General features: G+C 38.3%; 1 protein-coding gene across 2 annotated transcripts in view; it reads right to left on the reverse strand.

Annotated features, from left to right (window-relative positions):
• CERS6 (ceramide synthase 6) overlaps positions 1 to 14,534 on the reverse strand; it is a 94,682-nt gene that overhangs the window by 34,027 nt on the left and 46,121 nt on the right. For both annotated transcript variants that reach the window (XM_062498068.1, XM_062498069.1), the window contains exon 4: positions 10,362 to 10,419. In XM_062498068.1, coding sequence (XP_062354052.1) covers positions 10,362 to 10,419 — 58 coding nt within the window. The remainder of the gene's footprint in view (positions 1 to 10,361; positions 10,420 to 14,534) is intronic.

A 14,534-nucleotide genomic window follows, 5' to 3' on the forward strand; every position in this document is an offset into this window, starting at 1 on the left:
GAACTTGATAGCCTTTTAATCAACAGTACCTTTCATAACATTAGCAGAAGGACAATTATTCATAATTAACAGATTTTTGGGGTGTTAGGTAGTAGTTTTTTTGGTTAGATTTTGTTATGTTGGTTGGTTTTGGTTTTGTGCATTTCTACTTGCTAAAATTAAATAGTATCTCAATGCTAATTTTCCCCCAATTACGGGTAGGGGTTAATAGCAATTTTTTTTATTTTTCAGTGTATCAATAAACATTCCTCTTGCACATCACTTGGCTGAATAAGCACTTGCTTAGAGGTGAATTGAATGCTCGATTTCTCTTTTTTTTTTTTCTTGCAACATCTGCATCCTCTTGGCACAGTATGTTGGATGGCTGCTGACATTAGAAAGTTAGACTACCAGACAACACAAAAAGCATCCTTCCTTACTTTTCTCTGCCAGGGGCTCTATGTTCTACTATTAAAATTATTCCATCCATGTATGGCAGACCCAAGAGATCTGTTAATAAGTTAGTCTCTTAGACACAAATTCCACAATGATCCTGGGCTTCCTTCCCCATCTTCTTACTTGACTCAATGAAGATCAGCATAACTGTAGACTACTGCAGCTTTTGACTCTTAAGGAGCATATATATCTGTGAAAATATTTGCTTCTGCATATAATGTACAAATACATTCTTTTTCCTCTTAACTACAGAAAAATTCCTTGGTATTAATTGTTGTAAAACAAGCCACCATTTTACAAGTTAGAGAAAGTGACCTGTTTTTTTCTTTCCCCCACAATAATAAATATTTTGCAGCTTCTTTCTCTCCAGCAGAAAGAAAATGAAACTCCTCCTCATTACTCTTGATTTTCAGAAAATTCATAAAGCAACAATCAGAACTTTCGGATTCAGCTTTTCAAAGTTTCTATCATCTTCTACTAAGTCCACCTGGCCTCCAAGGACTCCAGACTTAGGATGTCTTGGAAACACTCTGATTTCCGAAAGACGGCCGCTTTTTCCTACTACCCTCTGAAAAACTTCCCTGAATAGAACAGCATCCCTTGCTACTGTTGTATCTGTTTTGCTACTACTTGAGAATTTCTCATACTAAAGTTTCAGTGATTTAAGAAACACATCAGGCAGTTTCCAGACTCTACTGGCCATGCACAACAAGCTCTGAGGGCACAACCTCAACAGCCAACGATGGCAAAAGCACAGGCTGAGCTGTGCAATACACTGACACTTCAAACACCACTGCAAGTCACCTACACATCAGAATTATGTTTGCTTCCCTCCGTCCATAAAATCACCCAGTTCTGACAAAACACCATGCTGGGAACAAAGAGAACTCAGCAAAACAACAAAATCCATGGCAATTATTTTGCATCAATTTGTGCGTGTTCTTCCTTCCAGAGACTGTTAATTTGGTTTAGGATGCAGTCGCTTCTCACACCAGGACTAGAATTTTCGTAAATCCTTCACAGATCCAAGTAGTCATTGGTATTTCTTGGCAAAGCTAAGTACAGAAGTGAAGACAATATGACACATTGTCAATGAACCTCCTGAGGTTCTGCTTAGTCACAATATATGAAAAAAGTTTTAAGTTAAGTTCCTGCAGAACTGTTTTTTTGGTTTTGTCTCTAGAGTTTACTTCTATGTGACTGTAGGAAAAAGGTTTTAGGGGAAAAAAATTGCTTCTGCAATGAAGAGTGCTCAGTGTTTCCTCTCAGCAATCTGCACTGTTGACTTCCAAACATAATTAAAAATTATACTCCTGCTAACAGGAAACTGTAAAATATGGAAGAACTTATTTATAAAGGTCAAGATTAATATCAATCACTGGAAGATGCCCTTGACATTCAAATGCAAATACATGTGAGCCAAAAAAAAAGGTTTTAGAAAAAAAAAATGAAACTAAGTTTTTACGTATTTACATAACATGATATTGGGAAGGCAGAGCAAGATCAACACACACATCCACTTTTCTCTTAAAAAATATTATATACAGATATCTGGAGCTTACATCTTTTGTCAACAAAAATTTACTTTCAACTTACAGGATATGTGGAAAATGAAGCTGGCAAAAGGAACTGATAATTAGAATCTGGAATGGTCCCAATACTGATTAACACAATGCACTGAACAGAACTGAAGAACACTCCAGACAGAAATTGTTGACTGTAGCATCTCCTCCCCCTCCTCTCCCAGACAGCCAGCAGTCCCCTTACCAAGCCCAGACATCAAAATGTTTGATCTCTTTTGTGTCTCTTCTTCTTCTGACACTTGCTCTGCTAGTTGCACTGTAGTAAACAAACTTCTAAAAACTTTTGCCTACATGTGCAATGGCAACATTTTAAAGGACTTGGTCAGGAGCAAGCTGAGTGGCCAGTCGTGCTACAACATTTTAGAGCAACTGGAGGTCTACATAAATATTACAGGAGCTAGACTAAAGTTCCCAGAAACATTGTTCAATGTATTTTGTAGTTCCGCAATCTACACTGTAAGAATTGTGCATAAAATTAGTAGTCACATTCACCCCAGCACTCCAGATGCCTGATAACCCTTTGATGAAGCAAAGCAGCTGAACACCCATTAGTTTTACAGCTGCCTTCTATTTTTGATCACAATGCCAGACCACATCAATTAACCTAGCATTTGCATCTAAGGGGATATTTATGGATTTACTCTATTTAAAAAGACAGCCCATAACTGCACACCCAGAATTAGTTTGTTAAGAGAGAGTACTGAAGTTTACACTGGGAAAACCTTATCTTGGCAGGAGGGAGACCTGCATAAAATTAAACCTTTAAGAGACCAGGAAAAATCCCAAGAGCAAATCATTAAAAAAATAAAATAAGGCACTTCAACCCTTATTGATCATTGCAGAATAGCATGATTTCAGACTACTCCTAATTTTCCTGCAGGATGCAGCTTCAACAAAGCTCCAGGGTTTCCAGTGCTCTGATACTAAGGCTACTCAAAGGCATACAGGAAAGTGGTTAATAATTAAACTCATCATTACATATCTACTTTCTGTAATTATGTTCCTATCTGTGGCTGCTCTGCCGGAAGAGTGCATGTGTCTGATTCTGCCAGCCACTGCCTTCCAATAGCATGTGTTGATGGCAAGTGTTTACCAGAACCATTGTACTCCTGATGCAGGGAGTTTTGGAAATCCTTAGCCAGATGTTTTCCTTTGCAGGACTCACTGTGGCTTGCTTCACTGACATATAACATGTTCCACCACTGCATGCAGTCCACAAAGGGATGTAGAGTCAATTTTTAATAATAAGAGCAACTCCATACCGAGGCAAGCACCAAGTTGAAATTTCATGCCTAAACCCAGATGTTAAGATTGTGGTATTTATGAACCTACATTGCCTACTGGAAAAGCAGTGTATAAACAAAAGCCAAACAAAAGCCCCAGCTGGTATGTTTTGTGTGTTTCTATATAGGCACAATGTAGCAAGATCTCAAAATCATCCCTGACAATCTAAAAATTAGAAAGTTACTGCAACTGCATATTTTTTAATAGAAAATACATGTTTATCTCCAGTTCACAGGGACAATATTTACCCCTAGAGAGGCAAGAATGTTTTTTAATCACATGGTGCCTTTATGGGCAGGTGGTGAAGATGAGCTTTCATTAGTGAACTCCCCACACTCAAGTACTGCCACTAAAACCCTGGCCGAAGGAGCTGACTGCTTCCGAGCACAGAGACACCACCAAGTGCCACCTGATGACCAAGAAAGGAGAACTCCTTCTGACAGACTGCTGGAACAAGCAGGCCAAAAGCTACACCACTGTGTGGTCACTAGCTAGGACCATATTTCTAAGCACTTCAGTCACTGAGTACAGCTAAAAAAGACAGAACCTTAAACAACAATGAGTAAGGACACACTGAAGTAGCTTCTTCCCCTTCCACTCCTGAAACCACTGCATTTTTTTAGGTGCAAATATACTGTATCAGTGCAATTCACCTGTGGGGCTGCAGGTATCATTGCAACTGAAATACTTAGAATCACAGAATCACAGAATATGCTGAGTTGGAAGGAACACATCAGGATCATCTAGTCCAACTCCTGGCCCTGCAGAGTACACCCCGAGAATCACATTTCTTGGTGTATGTAATAATGCTGCAATTACTAAGTACTGAATGAAAAACTCCTAGTGAGAGAATCTCTCTCATACTGTATTTTCATCTAACAGAAAGACAGAAGGGGGAAAATGTTAATTAAATTAAATATAAAAACATTGTTTTCATGGAATTTTTTCCTGCTCAGTTCTGAGTCAGTGACCACAATAATATTTGCTTCTCTAAACCAAATGAAGAAAGCCAAAATAATTTCCCAAAATGTCTAAACCTACATAAAATGTTACATTCATTTTCCCTCTGTTTTCCACCTTCCCCTCCTGCTAAGGAAGTGCAAAGGCCCAAGTCTTTTGTTGTTTCCATTTGTCATCTGCTGGTGGATCTATTCTGACATGATTAGCAGCTCTCTGCAATTGATCTATTAAAACAATTAGCAGTAAGACTGACTGGTAGGGATGAAAACACGGGAACTATCATAAATTGCATATGATTTTGTTTCATAAATTTCAGATTTGTATTAAATTTTAGTATCAAGCCATATACAGTAAATTTGTGCCACAGCAAAAAACCTAAAGTAACTGGGCAAGAGGAAAGAATTTTCTCTTCCTCATCTGCTTGAGCCTACAATTCCTGGCGACAGGACAAAAATCCCCGTTGAAACTCCATAAGTTACCTGTGAGATAACAGCGGTTAAAAAATAGAAGCAAAACTCTGAATTAGATTCAAATTTGCAGCAGTACTTTCCCATGCTAACCTGGCACTGTTCAATAGCCAGTAGCCAAGAGCATCAGTAGGCAGAAGTGAGAAAGCTCTGAGATGTGTGACAGGGTAACATTTGAAGGGAATATAATAGGAAAAAACCCAAAAGATCATTGATAATGTATTTATTTATTTATTGCCAAGACTTTTTCCTCTACTACTTAAAGATCAAATGAAGCAGCTTAATGACTTGAAGTACTTATGGTATAAAAATACATATTGTTCTACAGGTTTTACTAATTTAATTGAGAATACAGCTATCCCTGTCCAAGTCATTCCCTCAGTAGTGAGTTCAACTGAACAAGGGCAATGCAAAGCATCAGTTACATTAGTAGTAATCTGTTCCTATATCCAAATATGTGCTCTTTGCTTAGGTATAATTAGCTGTGAAAAACAGGACTGCTTCATTAATTTGAATAGCAAAACATGAAAAGCTCACAGCAACAGAGTGCTGAGAAAATACTTTGCTATGGGTATGAATGAGCCACCTTTGTTTACAGATGAATTTGAACTATTTATATTATTAAAATTGCCCAAATATAACACTTGGTGAAGTATTTCTTCTAGATCTGCCATTTTTATGATATGACCCTGAAAAAATTTCAGTCTTTCAGAAATTTGGGCTGCCAAGAAAATGAATACTGTGCTGAAGGCACAATTAGCAATCAGTCCACAGGGGAACATGAGGTGTGGCAGCCCCTCTTTCACTGCCTGGAATGGCAGCACAATGCACATGCAGCAGAGATGCTGAGTATGGCTCAGTACCAGCTTAACTCACCAAATTGATGATTACATAGCATTTACTTACTACTCTGATGTTATTAAATACCCCCAGCTGGATTCAAAACAGATAAAGTGAAATTCAATTCTAGATGTATTTTTTAAATTAGTGTGTTGCTTTTCCTTCCCGTGATTATGTAAAATTTGTCCCTGCTGTCTACACTTGAAAGTTGTGTTACCATCAGTGTCCTATTACTGAATTAGGATACCGTTGATATTCTCCTTCTGATTTTTCTTTCAAAAACCTTCAGATTCCTTTGAGCCACAAATAAATTCTGCCAGCTTACTTAGCGCTTTTCTTCTTTTGCCTGATAAAATTATCTTAATTTGCAACAGCTTATACAGTGAATTACTTCCTATGCTGACTTGCTTTCTCTTACAAAGCCTCATTGTTCAAAATGCATTTTCCTTGTTGATGTATACCTAGGTGCTGCAGTCATTTAAAACTAAGTTTCTCCAGTAGCTTTGATCTTTCTCACAGCATGACTCACGATTTATATCTCAAGCATCCAAAACACTCTATTAATCTCTCCTAAATGCCCTCAACAATTTTTATGCCCTTTTGAAGATATATCTGAAACTAATTCCTTTTCTATGAGATGGCATCTAACTGTGGTCTTCCTGGAAACCTTTTCCACTTGTGATGCCTATTTAAAAATGTAATGGCATTTCCCCTTTCTCACAATAGCATTCTTCAAAATACTCCAGAGCACAGGTATTCTTTCTTGGTCACTCAGTGAATTAGAAATTATTTCATTTATTACCTAATATTCAGCCCTGCTTTCATGGAAAGGAAACAGACTATAATTTGATTTTAACATCCAAAATTATTTTATCTTAAAAATTTTCAGCACTTATAGAAACTCAGCAATTGGTTTTATGAATAAAAAATAAAAAAAGGTAACAAAATCCTCCAGAGACTACAAATCAATTCTAAAGCAAGTATAATCTGCCAAAGGCAGGCTTCATTTCCTCCCTTAGTGGCCTATGTATCACATTATCCCTCTGTTAATAGCACAGTAAAATATCAAATATCAGCACTGTGTTAAAAGGGCTCCACAGTGGCCTCTGGCATTCTTCATTTAAATGAGAATATTTTTCCAGCATTGGGCAAATAAGCTCACTGAACAAAAGGAATTACAAGGCTTCAGTAGCAGATACTATGACAACCTTTTGGGAAGAACGTGGGGAGGAAACATCACAACAGATGCAGACTAGAGCAGAAAAAGTGCCCAAGAGAATGCCTGCTTCAACTGAGTCAAGAACGAAGGAGACACCAAGGGCTCTGGAGGTAAACCCCCTGCTTCCCAGCTTATACCATGATGTTGTTGTCTAGAGTCAGTTCTGACTTAAGCCAAGGTAGTAGATATTTTCCAAATTCATGCTTTTGTATCTCAGCGTTAAAACCACAAAAAACTTAGCCTGCTTTAAGGAGTCTTATTCTAGGAATCAGACAATCAGACATAATACCAACAGTGGTATGAGTTTTTCCAAGATGCTGCATTTCTTGTATTGTTCTGTTCTGCAAAATATCCAGCAGCATTAGTTTTATGAAAGAGTAGATGCAGCAGGTATGGCAAGAGAAGATGGAAACAGTAAATTAAATACTGACTATTCTGATGCAGGTAATTTTTTTCTGCTCCAAATGATGCAACATGCAGTGGGTTCTGCAAATAGTTTTCCAATAGCTGAGGAACTTTATGACAAAATGAAGTCTGTCCTACTGCTACAAAGACTAAACACTGTCTAGAGTGCTGAACATTTTGAATCCAGTGATTTAATTTTATGAAGTGGCTGTGCATAATAATCTTTATTTTCTTCATCCAAGGTTAACAATCTCAGTAATAGCTGAACTGTAATACAGAAACCATGTCAATAACCCGCCAGCGCTTTAGAGTCAAGTTCTTTCTTTGTGTTTCAAATGAAGGTGATCTGACTTTAGGCTCTAAAATTCTGGAGTACAAGCAATCTGAAATGGCATTTACAAATTCTACACTACTCTCTCTGGGCTGTAACAAGTGCATGCATTGCTGCTGCTATTTTATCCCAAAAAGAGGCAAAGAACAAACAAGACAACTCACCCGAGCAGCAGAATGCAACATCCTCTCACAAAAAAGCATGAAGCAAGTTTCTCTCTATGTGCACACAGAAACTGTGGGCCACTAACAGAATATCTCCGGCTGTCACACAGAAACTCACTGACTCACTGGTTCAGTGGTTAGTGAGCACATGAGGACAAGCACTTCATTTTCCTCATTTGAAATATCCCATAGTTTCAACAAAGAGGAACCTTTGTAACAGAAGTGGCGCTCTACCTGTTGGGTATTTTCCTTCGTACTACCCTGCCATTTTCTATTTGCCTTCCATACATTTATGTCCATTGAGTAGGCTTTTGGAGTCAAATTTACACTTCACCATGGCTTTCCCTGTTCTTTTGCAAGCTACATGTACCACTAGAAATTGTAACTACCCACCAGTAGACAGTTCTCAGTTCTTCAGTAGGGGATGACTCATTAGGAAGGACACTCAGCTGCATACATACAGAAGCTTGTTGCACCCAGCATTTTTTAAATATAGCTACAGCATATTCATATCATCTGCCTTTCTTCACGAAATTTGAAAAACGGCAAGATTTGTTTATCCAGGCAGATGATTCTTATCCCAGTAGAATACCTACATGCAACCCCAGCTTTCCAAATCTCAGTATAGATGTCAGAAGACTCACAGAAAATTCATCCTCTTCTGTGAGTTTGTAATTCTCATGGGCAATTAAAGGAAGGAAATTAAATGTAAAAAGTCTATATATGTCACCTGGAAGCTTTGCTTCCATATGCTCATAAAGATTTTTCATTTTACAGCATTATACAGGCACTGCTTAGCACCAAGGATGAGCAAGCAAGAAACAAGCCAATCCTGAACTCTTTGCTCTGTTTCTTTATCACCAAAGATAATGATATTTTTTCCATTTAATTGGAGCACAGTCAGACCATTAACTCTTAATGAGCAAAGCCACCATTTATTTAACTACAAAGATTACTGAAGAAAACAGAAACATCTCATTCCTATGTTAATGATAAGCAAAGCAGTCAGTTTAATGCCCTGGAACTTAATGTCTTGTTGATGTCACTAGTGGTGTGGTGCCCTGCAAAGAAGCATTTTGTAGACATCCAAATGAAATAAATGGTTGAGCTGAAAAATCTCAGTTTAATTCAGAAAGGGGAGAATTTGTGTATACATAATCGAGGTAGAAATATAACTGGTTACTTATCTTTTATGGTTCAAATATTAGTGATTTATAAAGACACAAAGAATGCTGCAGTGAATGTTGGCTTTGGTCCTTCAGTGCCAAAGCATCTCATTCAGAAGTCTGAAAACTAAGATGGGATGGTCACGTCTAGCATTAGCCATTTTACCAAGAATGGGGGCAATGAGGATTAGATGGAAAGGTGAATGCTTCACACTAAATGATATTGTGGGCCACCCACTCACTCTGCAGTCACAAATAATTTAAATCTGCTCTAGAAAACAGGGAAGACTGGAGCTGGCAGCTAGTAACAAAGAAACCTTCATCATCCCTTTCAAAGTTGGTACCTTGATCCATTTCCTCACACATTTCCTCCTAATGAGAATACTCATTACCAAATCTGCTCTTGAAAATAATATTTGAGGTAGAAGGTGGACAGCTTGAACTCTTAGCCTACACTGATTCTCTCTTCTCATAAAGTATGAGAAATGACACAGGTGACTTCAAATGCTGATTATAATGACCTATTTCATCCCCTCAGTGAATTAGCCATCACACTGCAGGGCACGTTCTGAAACAACACAGTGCTATGGGATCAAGTGATCATACAACATGTTAATGGATGAAGTACACATAAAATGGAAGAGTTCAAGTGGCTGACTACTGCCAAATAGCTGAGAACAGCTCTGATGTGCCCTCCCTACACAGGCACATCATTATTCCTGCTCACACCAAGTTGCCTTGCACCTGGGACAGACTCAAGAACGACAGACATAAAAAAGATAAGTACAACCTCTTTTACTCACAAAGCACCAGAGACATTAAGGATACATTTTCTTGCATCAAATTTTTGACCAAAACAGGGATTATGTGAACACACTGAGTGCACACATTCCCCTAATTTCACCTCCTAAAATTACAGAAATACGGCCCAACTTGCACACAAGCTATGAGAACTAGTCACACTGTAAAACCAGTTTGCACCACAAATCCAAATTACTCTCTATTGCAGGGTTAACAGACCTGTGTCAGTCCTACCCTTCTCTTTTTAGATCACCTGAAACATGCATTGATGAGAAACTCCACAGAAAGTTCCTGCCACAGTACATTAGACAAAGAATAGGAAGAAAAAGGTTTGCTTTTTTCCCAAAACGCTTATGCATTTTGTTTGTTAGTAAAAAGTAACCTCTGTCAGAGGCATTTAAACAACGATGTTGGAGAAATTGAGATTAATACTTTGGTAAGCCTTACTGCCATCTTAATGCCTATAATGAAAAGGAATCAAGTGAACTAGTGTTTCTATGCCTGTTTTTCATTTAAAACTCCATGAAATATTGGTAAGAACTTATATTCCTTACCAATACTAGTAGCAAAGCGCTTTATGAATGCATATTAAATTTAAATTTTCAATCCTCATGAACATAGACTTTATGCCTGTGCTTTATATTATACCTGCACAAGACTTCAAGTCTGTGGTATGTTATGAAAGCATAATAATATAAGTGCCTACCTTTTTCAGGAACCGTACTCCATAGGTAAATATATAAAGGTAAAATGTAAATCTCCACCTGCAAAAGGTACAAGAGATTAACTCTAGGATACCAGGTTTACATATTTTACAGTTCAACACATGATTTCTTATTTCACCACCAAACCACCATACCCTGGTTACATTAACCGAAGTTGAAGTGAAATTTTGGTCTGGATTTTACAACTTTTATTATCAAGCACTGTGCTCATTTGCCTTCTTTTCCTAGCCTCTCATTATCTCTCTGAAAATACTTGCTAGCTTTATCTAACAGGGGGAAAAATCCTCACACACTTCCAAGAATAATTAAGTTTTTAAAAGTTTGCAGGACAGTGGAGGAAAGAGGACAATTTATCCATCTGTTGCAGGAAAATGCTTCTCTTATTAGACACCAGGAAAGAGATAATAAGAAGTTTATTAAGACTTCAGTAGGTGACTTGGGAGTACTACATGTCAAATAGACTCTTTAGTAAAGAAAAGCATCATTCACAATGAGCTGAAAATTCACTTGGCAGATTCCAGCACTTCACACTTGGTTTTGGAGAGTGCATTTGCATCAGACAGATATGCAGGATACAGATATATATCCATAATTTACATCCACTTCCCATGCATCCCATGATAAAAATTATCTACATTTTCCCAAATGCACTGAGAATTATTGCTGAGCTTCTGGATTTTCTTTTCAGATAGAGGTAAAGTAGAAGCTAAGAACAGGATGCCATGGAAAATAAGAGAAACCACCCGGAGATTTAATACAAAATCATCCTCTCCTCTATCTTTCTCAGTCTTCAAGAAAAGAAGACAGACACAGTAACTCACTTATGAATGAGCTACTGGAAGTCTAAATAAATAAAATCATAATGTTGTGCAGTATAAATTCTTAGGGGAATTCCTGTTGGGTATTTTCCCCCCAAGGGTTGGACTGACTACACACACATGCTTAATATAAACACCAGAGAAGTAATATTTGTAACATTTATAGCAGGATGAGATTTAGCTACCTTAGCGTGAAGCAATGCTCAATGTGAATCATTCTCAATAACATATTTTACAGCTCTTACAATTTTCTCTCCACTGGCAAAACTATTAGCTTCCAGTTAATTGGCCCTGGAGTGCTTTCAAACATTACTGGAATGGTTACAAAACGGAAAATGTTCCTGTGTAAAACAAGGTTAATCCAAACCTTTCTCTTCAAAGCTACTTTTTCAAGTATTTAGAAAGACAGTTGTGTGATACATAAATAACACTGGCAATTTGAGGAGAGTGTAAGAACATCAATGAGATTTGTGTGTGATACTTCAGCTGAACAGAAACTCCATTTTATATTTTAGTCTCCATAGCATGGCAGAAATTAAACTGATATGATAGAAATAGCAAACCCTTCAAGGGTTTGGTCGCTGTATTAACATGGCACACCATTTTTGTGCTGGCACTTTCAAGATACTGTGAAAATAGAGTACTTGGAGGCAAAATGTTAGTTGTGCTGGCAGAAACCTTCAGATCATACACATGAAAGAAACAGCAAGGACAGCATTTTGAAGGAAGGATTTATTTGGGTGGAAAGTTTCTCATTAAGCCAGTCCTACAGCCAGTTAACTTGCCATTTTATTTGAAGGTTACATATATCATCTAGTGAAAGTTTGAAGGCTGTCACTGAAAATATTAATATTAGGAGGAAAACCCTGCCTAACCTGTTCACTGATGAGTACTTCCAATGCCCTTCTTTCACTCCTAAGTGTGAGGAGCGATAATAAATTCATTGCAAAGAGTTTTATCACCTTTTACATTTCTCAAAAAAAAAAAAAATCAGAGCATGCTTAAGGGCTTTCCTAGCCTGCTGTTGGAGATGCAATATTCCACAGAGAAGTTCAAAGGCAGTCTGACGTTATTTGAAATAAGTTAATACCTGAGTTTTAGCTGGTGGGAATCAGGCATTTTCCAGTCAGCATGGACATTTGGAAAAGGCTGGTTGCAGTTTCCTGCAGCTACCACCCCTCAAAAAATAGAAAGACCCTTTCCCAAAAGAGGCAATTTAAGAAACACTGGTATCCCCATCTAACTCTCCACCCACCTCCCAAAGCACTGACACTACTACAGCCATGGATTGCCCTGGAGGAGAGTTTCTGGAGCTTCAGAAAACCTTCAGAGCCAAGAGCCACCGGGTATTATTTGGGCCTGCTGAAAACAATCACCTTGTTTCAGCCATTCAACTGCTACAAAGGTGATGTACAAGGATATGATATGTTTTTCTTCCCTCATTTGCCAAACAAGTGGACTTGGATTTAGCACCAGAAGATGAAGCAAGGCAAGAATTGAGTGATAGACCAAGCTGATCAAAGTGCTAACTTCTTAGAGAGAGAGGAAAAAAAAAATTCATTCCTGCTGAACAAGCAGCACAAAAACTACTCTACAAACTTCTGGTCTGGTCAAACTCCAGTAAACAAAAACTCCAAACAGAGCAAAGATTCTCTGCCCTATTAAAGACATACAAAGGAGACCATAAGGTGAAGCACACATCAATTCATGCTTAACTGAAAGATGAAAACAACTGAAGCTTCTCTGTTTTGAGAATTTACTCTGTCCTTCAGACTTCAAACATTCCTTTGGTCAGTTGTACAGAGACAAAATTTGAATTACCTATATACACACAAAGTGCCCTGCTTGAAAGACTTAAGTTAGTTTAATTCCAGCAAACCTGGATGAAAGCACTCAAGACAAAGTGCTCTGAAAGACCTCATCTGTCAGCTTGCAATACGGTTTATGAGGTGCACTTTTGTCCTCCACTAAAAGAATTCCAAACTGAACCAGGCTTGCACCTGGTCTACTCAAACTCTGAATAAAGAAGATCAAATGGTTTACATAAGGACCTTTGTCAAATCCTTCAGGTTGTGCAGCTGCTTACCAGGCCAGTGCTTCAAACATAAATGTGACACACTGCAGCAAAAAAAGTAAGAGAAAAATAAATTCTTTTCTAATGTAGTTTTAAAATGAATGCTGTAGAGTCCCACAAAGGTATAGCAGCAGATCTGACTGCTCTTGTTCTACATTTGATTGTATTCCCAATCCAGAGCACAGTCAAGTTTCCTAACCTCTCAACCCTTTTAACTTTGAACTGCAAATGAAATTTTAAAGATGCTTCAGCACAACACAGAACATCTTAAAAAGATGCAAAAGTTGGAGAGCATCCACCAAATAACCTGATATACCCCACAGTATGCTCAATTCAGCAAAAACTATATAAGTGGCCACTTGAGCAAGCACTTCACTGATTTCATGCATGTCTTGTCAGGTTTCCTTCAATTTTGTCCTTCAAATTTTCCTCTGAGTTTTTGCTCTGAAATGTGAAATTAAACTTCAGGTTTAAAAAAAAAAAAAGTTGAAGCAGTGCTCAAGCAAAGCACACCCCTACTCCATACTTTTTGCAGAGCTCACCACATGGGGTTCATGCTCTGTCAGGAAGATGCCATCCTCCCCATAGACCTGCCATCCAGCTGAGTGAGCTCAGTATGGGTGCTCTTCTAGGAAAGATGGATACTTCTCCCTAAGGCAAGGGTGAAGAGGCACAAGGCCTCTCTGCACCTGCAGTTTTCCCTTTTTCCCACTTCTTTTGCAGGGAGACTGAGTGGCCAGGCTGTGAACACTGGCACTCCTGCAGAACTTTGCAGCAAGCCCCTTGCAGTGCACAGTGCTTATGGCTCTGATGCCAAACCAGTGTCTGCTGCTCAGCAATGGTGTGCAAGGATCCACAGCTATCCAATGGCTGACAAAAAACATCAAACATCGTAAATGCAAAATCGTAAAAATATAAAAGCCATTATGCTTCCAGAATTGTAGCTGTTATTTACAGAGATGCCTTTGCCATTTGTTTGCTACAGTCAGGACAACAAACAGCAATGTAAGAATGCCACACTTCAGAACAGTTAACATTAAAAAAACCTCATCATATTTAGCAACTAGTCATAGGCTCACCACATTGCCTGCAGTTGAAGAAACCTCTCTGGCTCTGAAAACTATTTGCAGAGAAACCCCAGATGCCTGAAGTTTTCAATGGAAATACACTTTAGTAAAATGTCAGATTTGCTGTTCTCCATTATCCACTGCTCAGCTTCTGGCAGTGGTTGACAGACCTCTGGGCTCAGGCTTTGGGCTCGA

Source organism: Cinclus cinclus, chromosome 9 (genome assembly GCF_963662255.1).
Source record: "Cinclus cinclus chromosome 9, bCinCin1.1, whole genome shotgun sequence".
Lineage (NCBI taxonomy): Eukaryota > Metazoa > Chordata > Aves > Passeriformes > Cinclidae > Cinclus > Cinclus cinclus.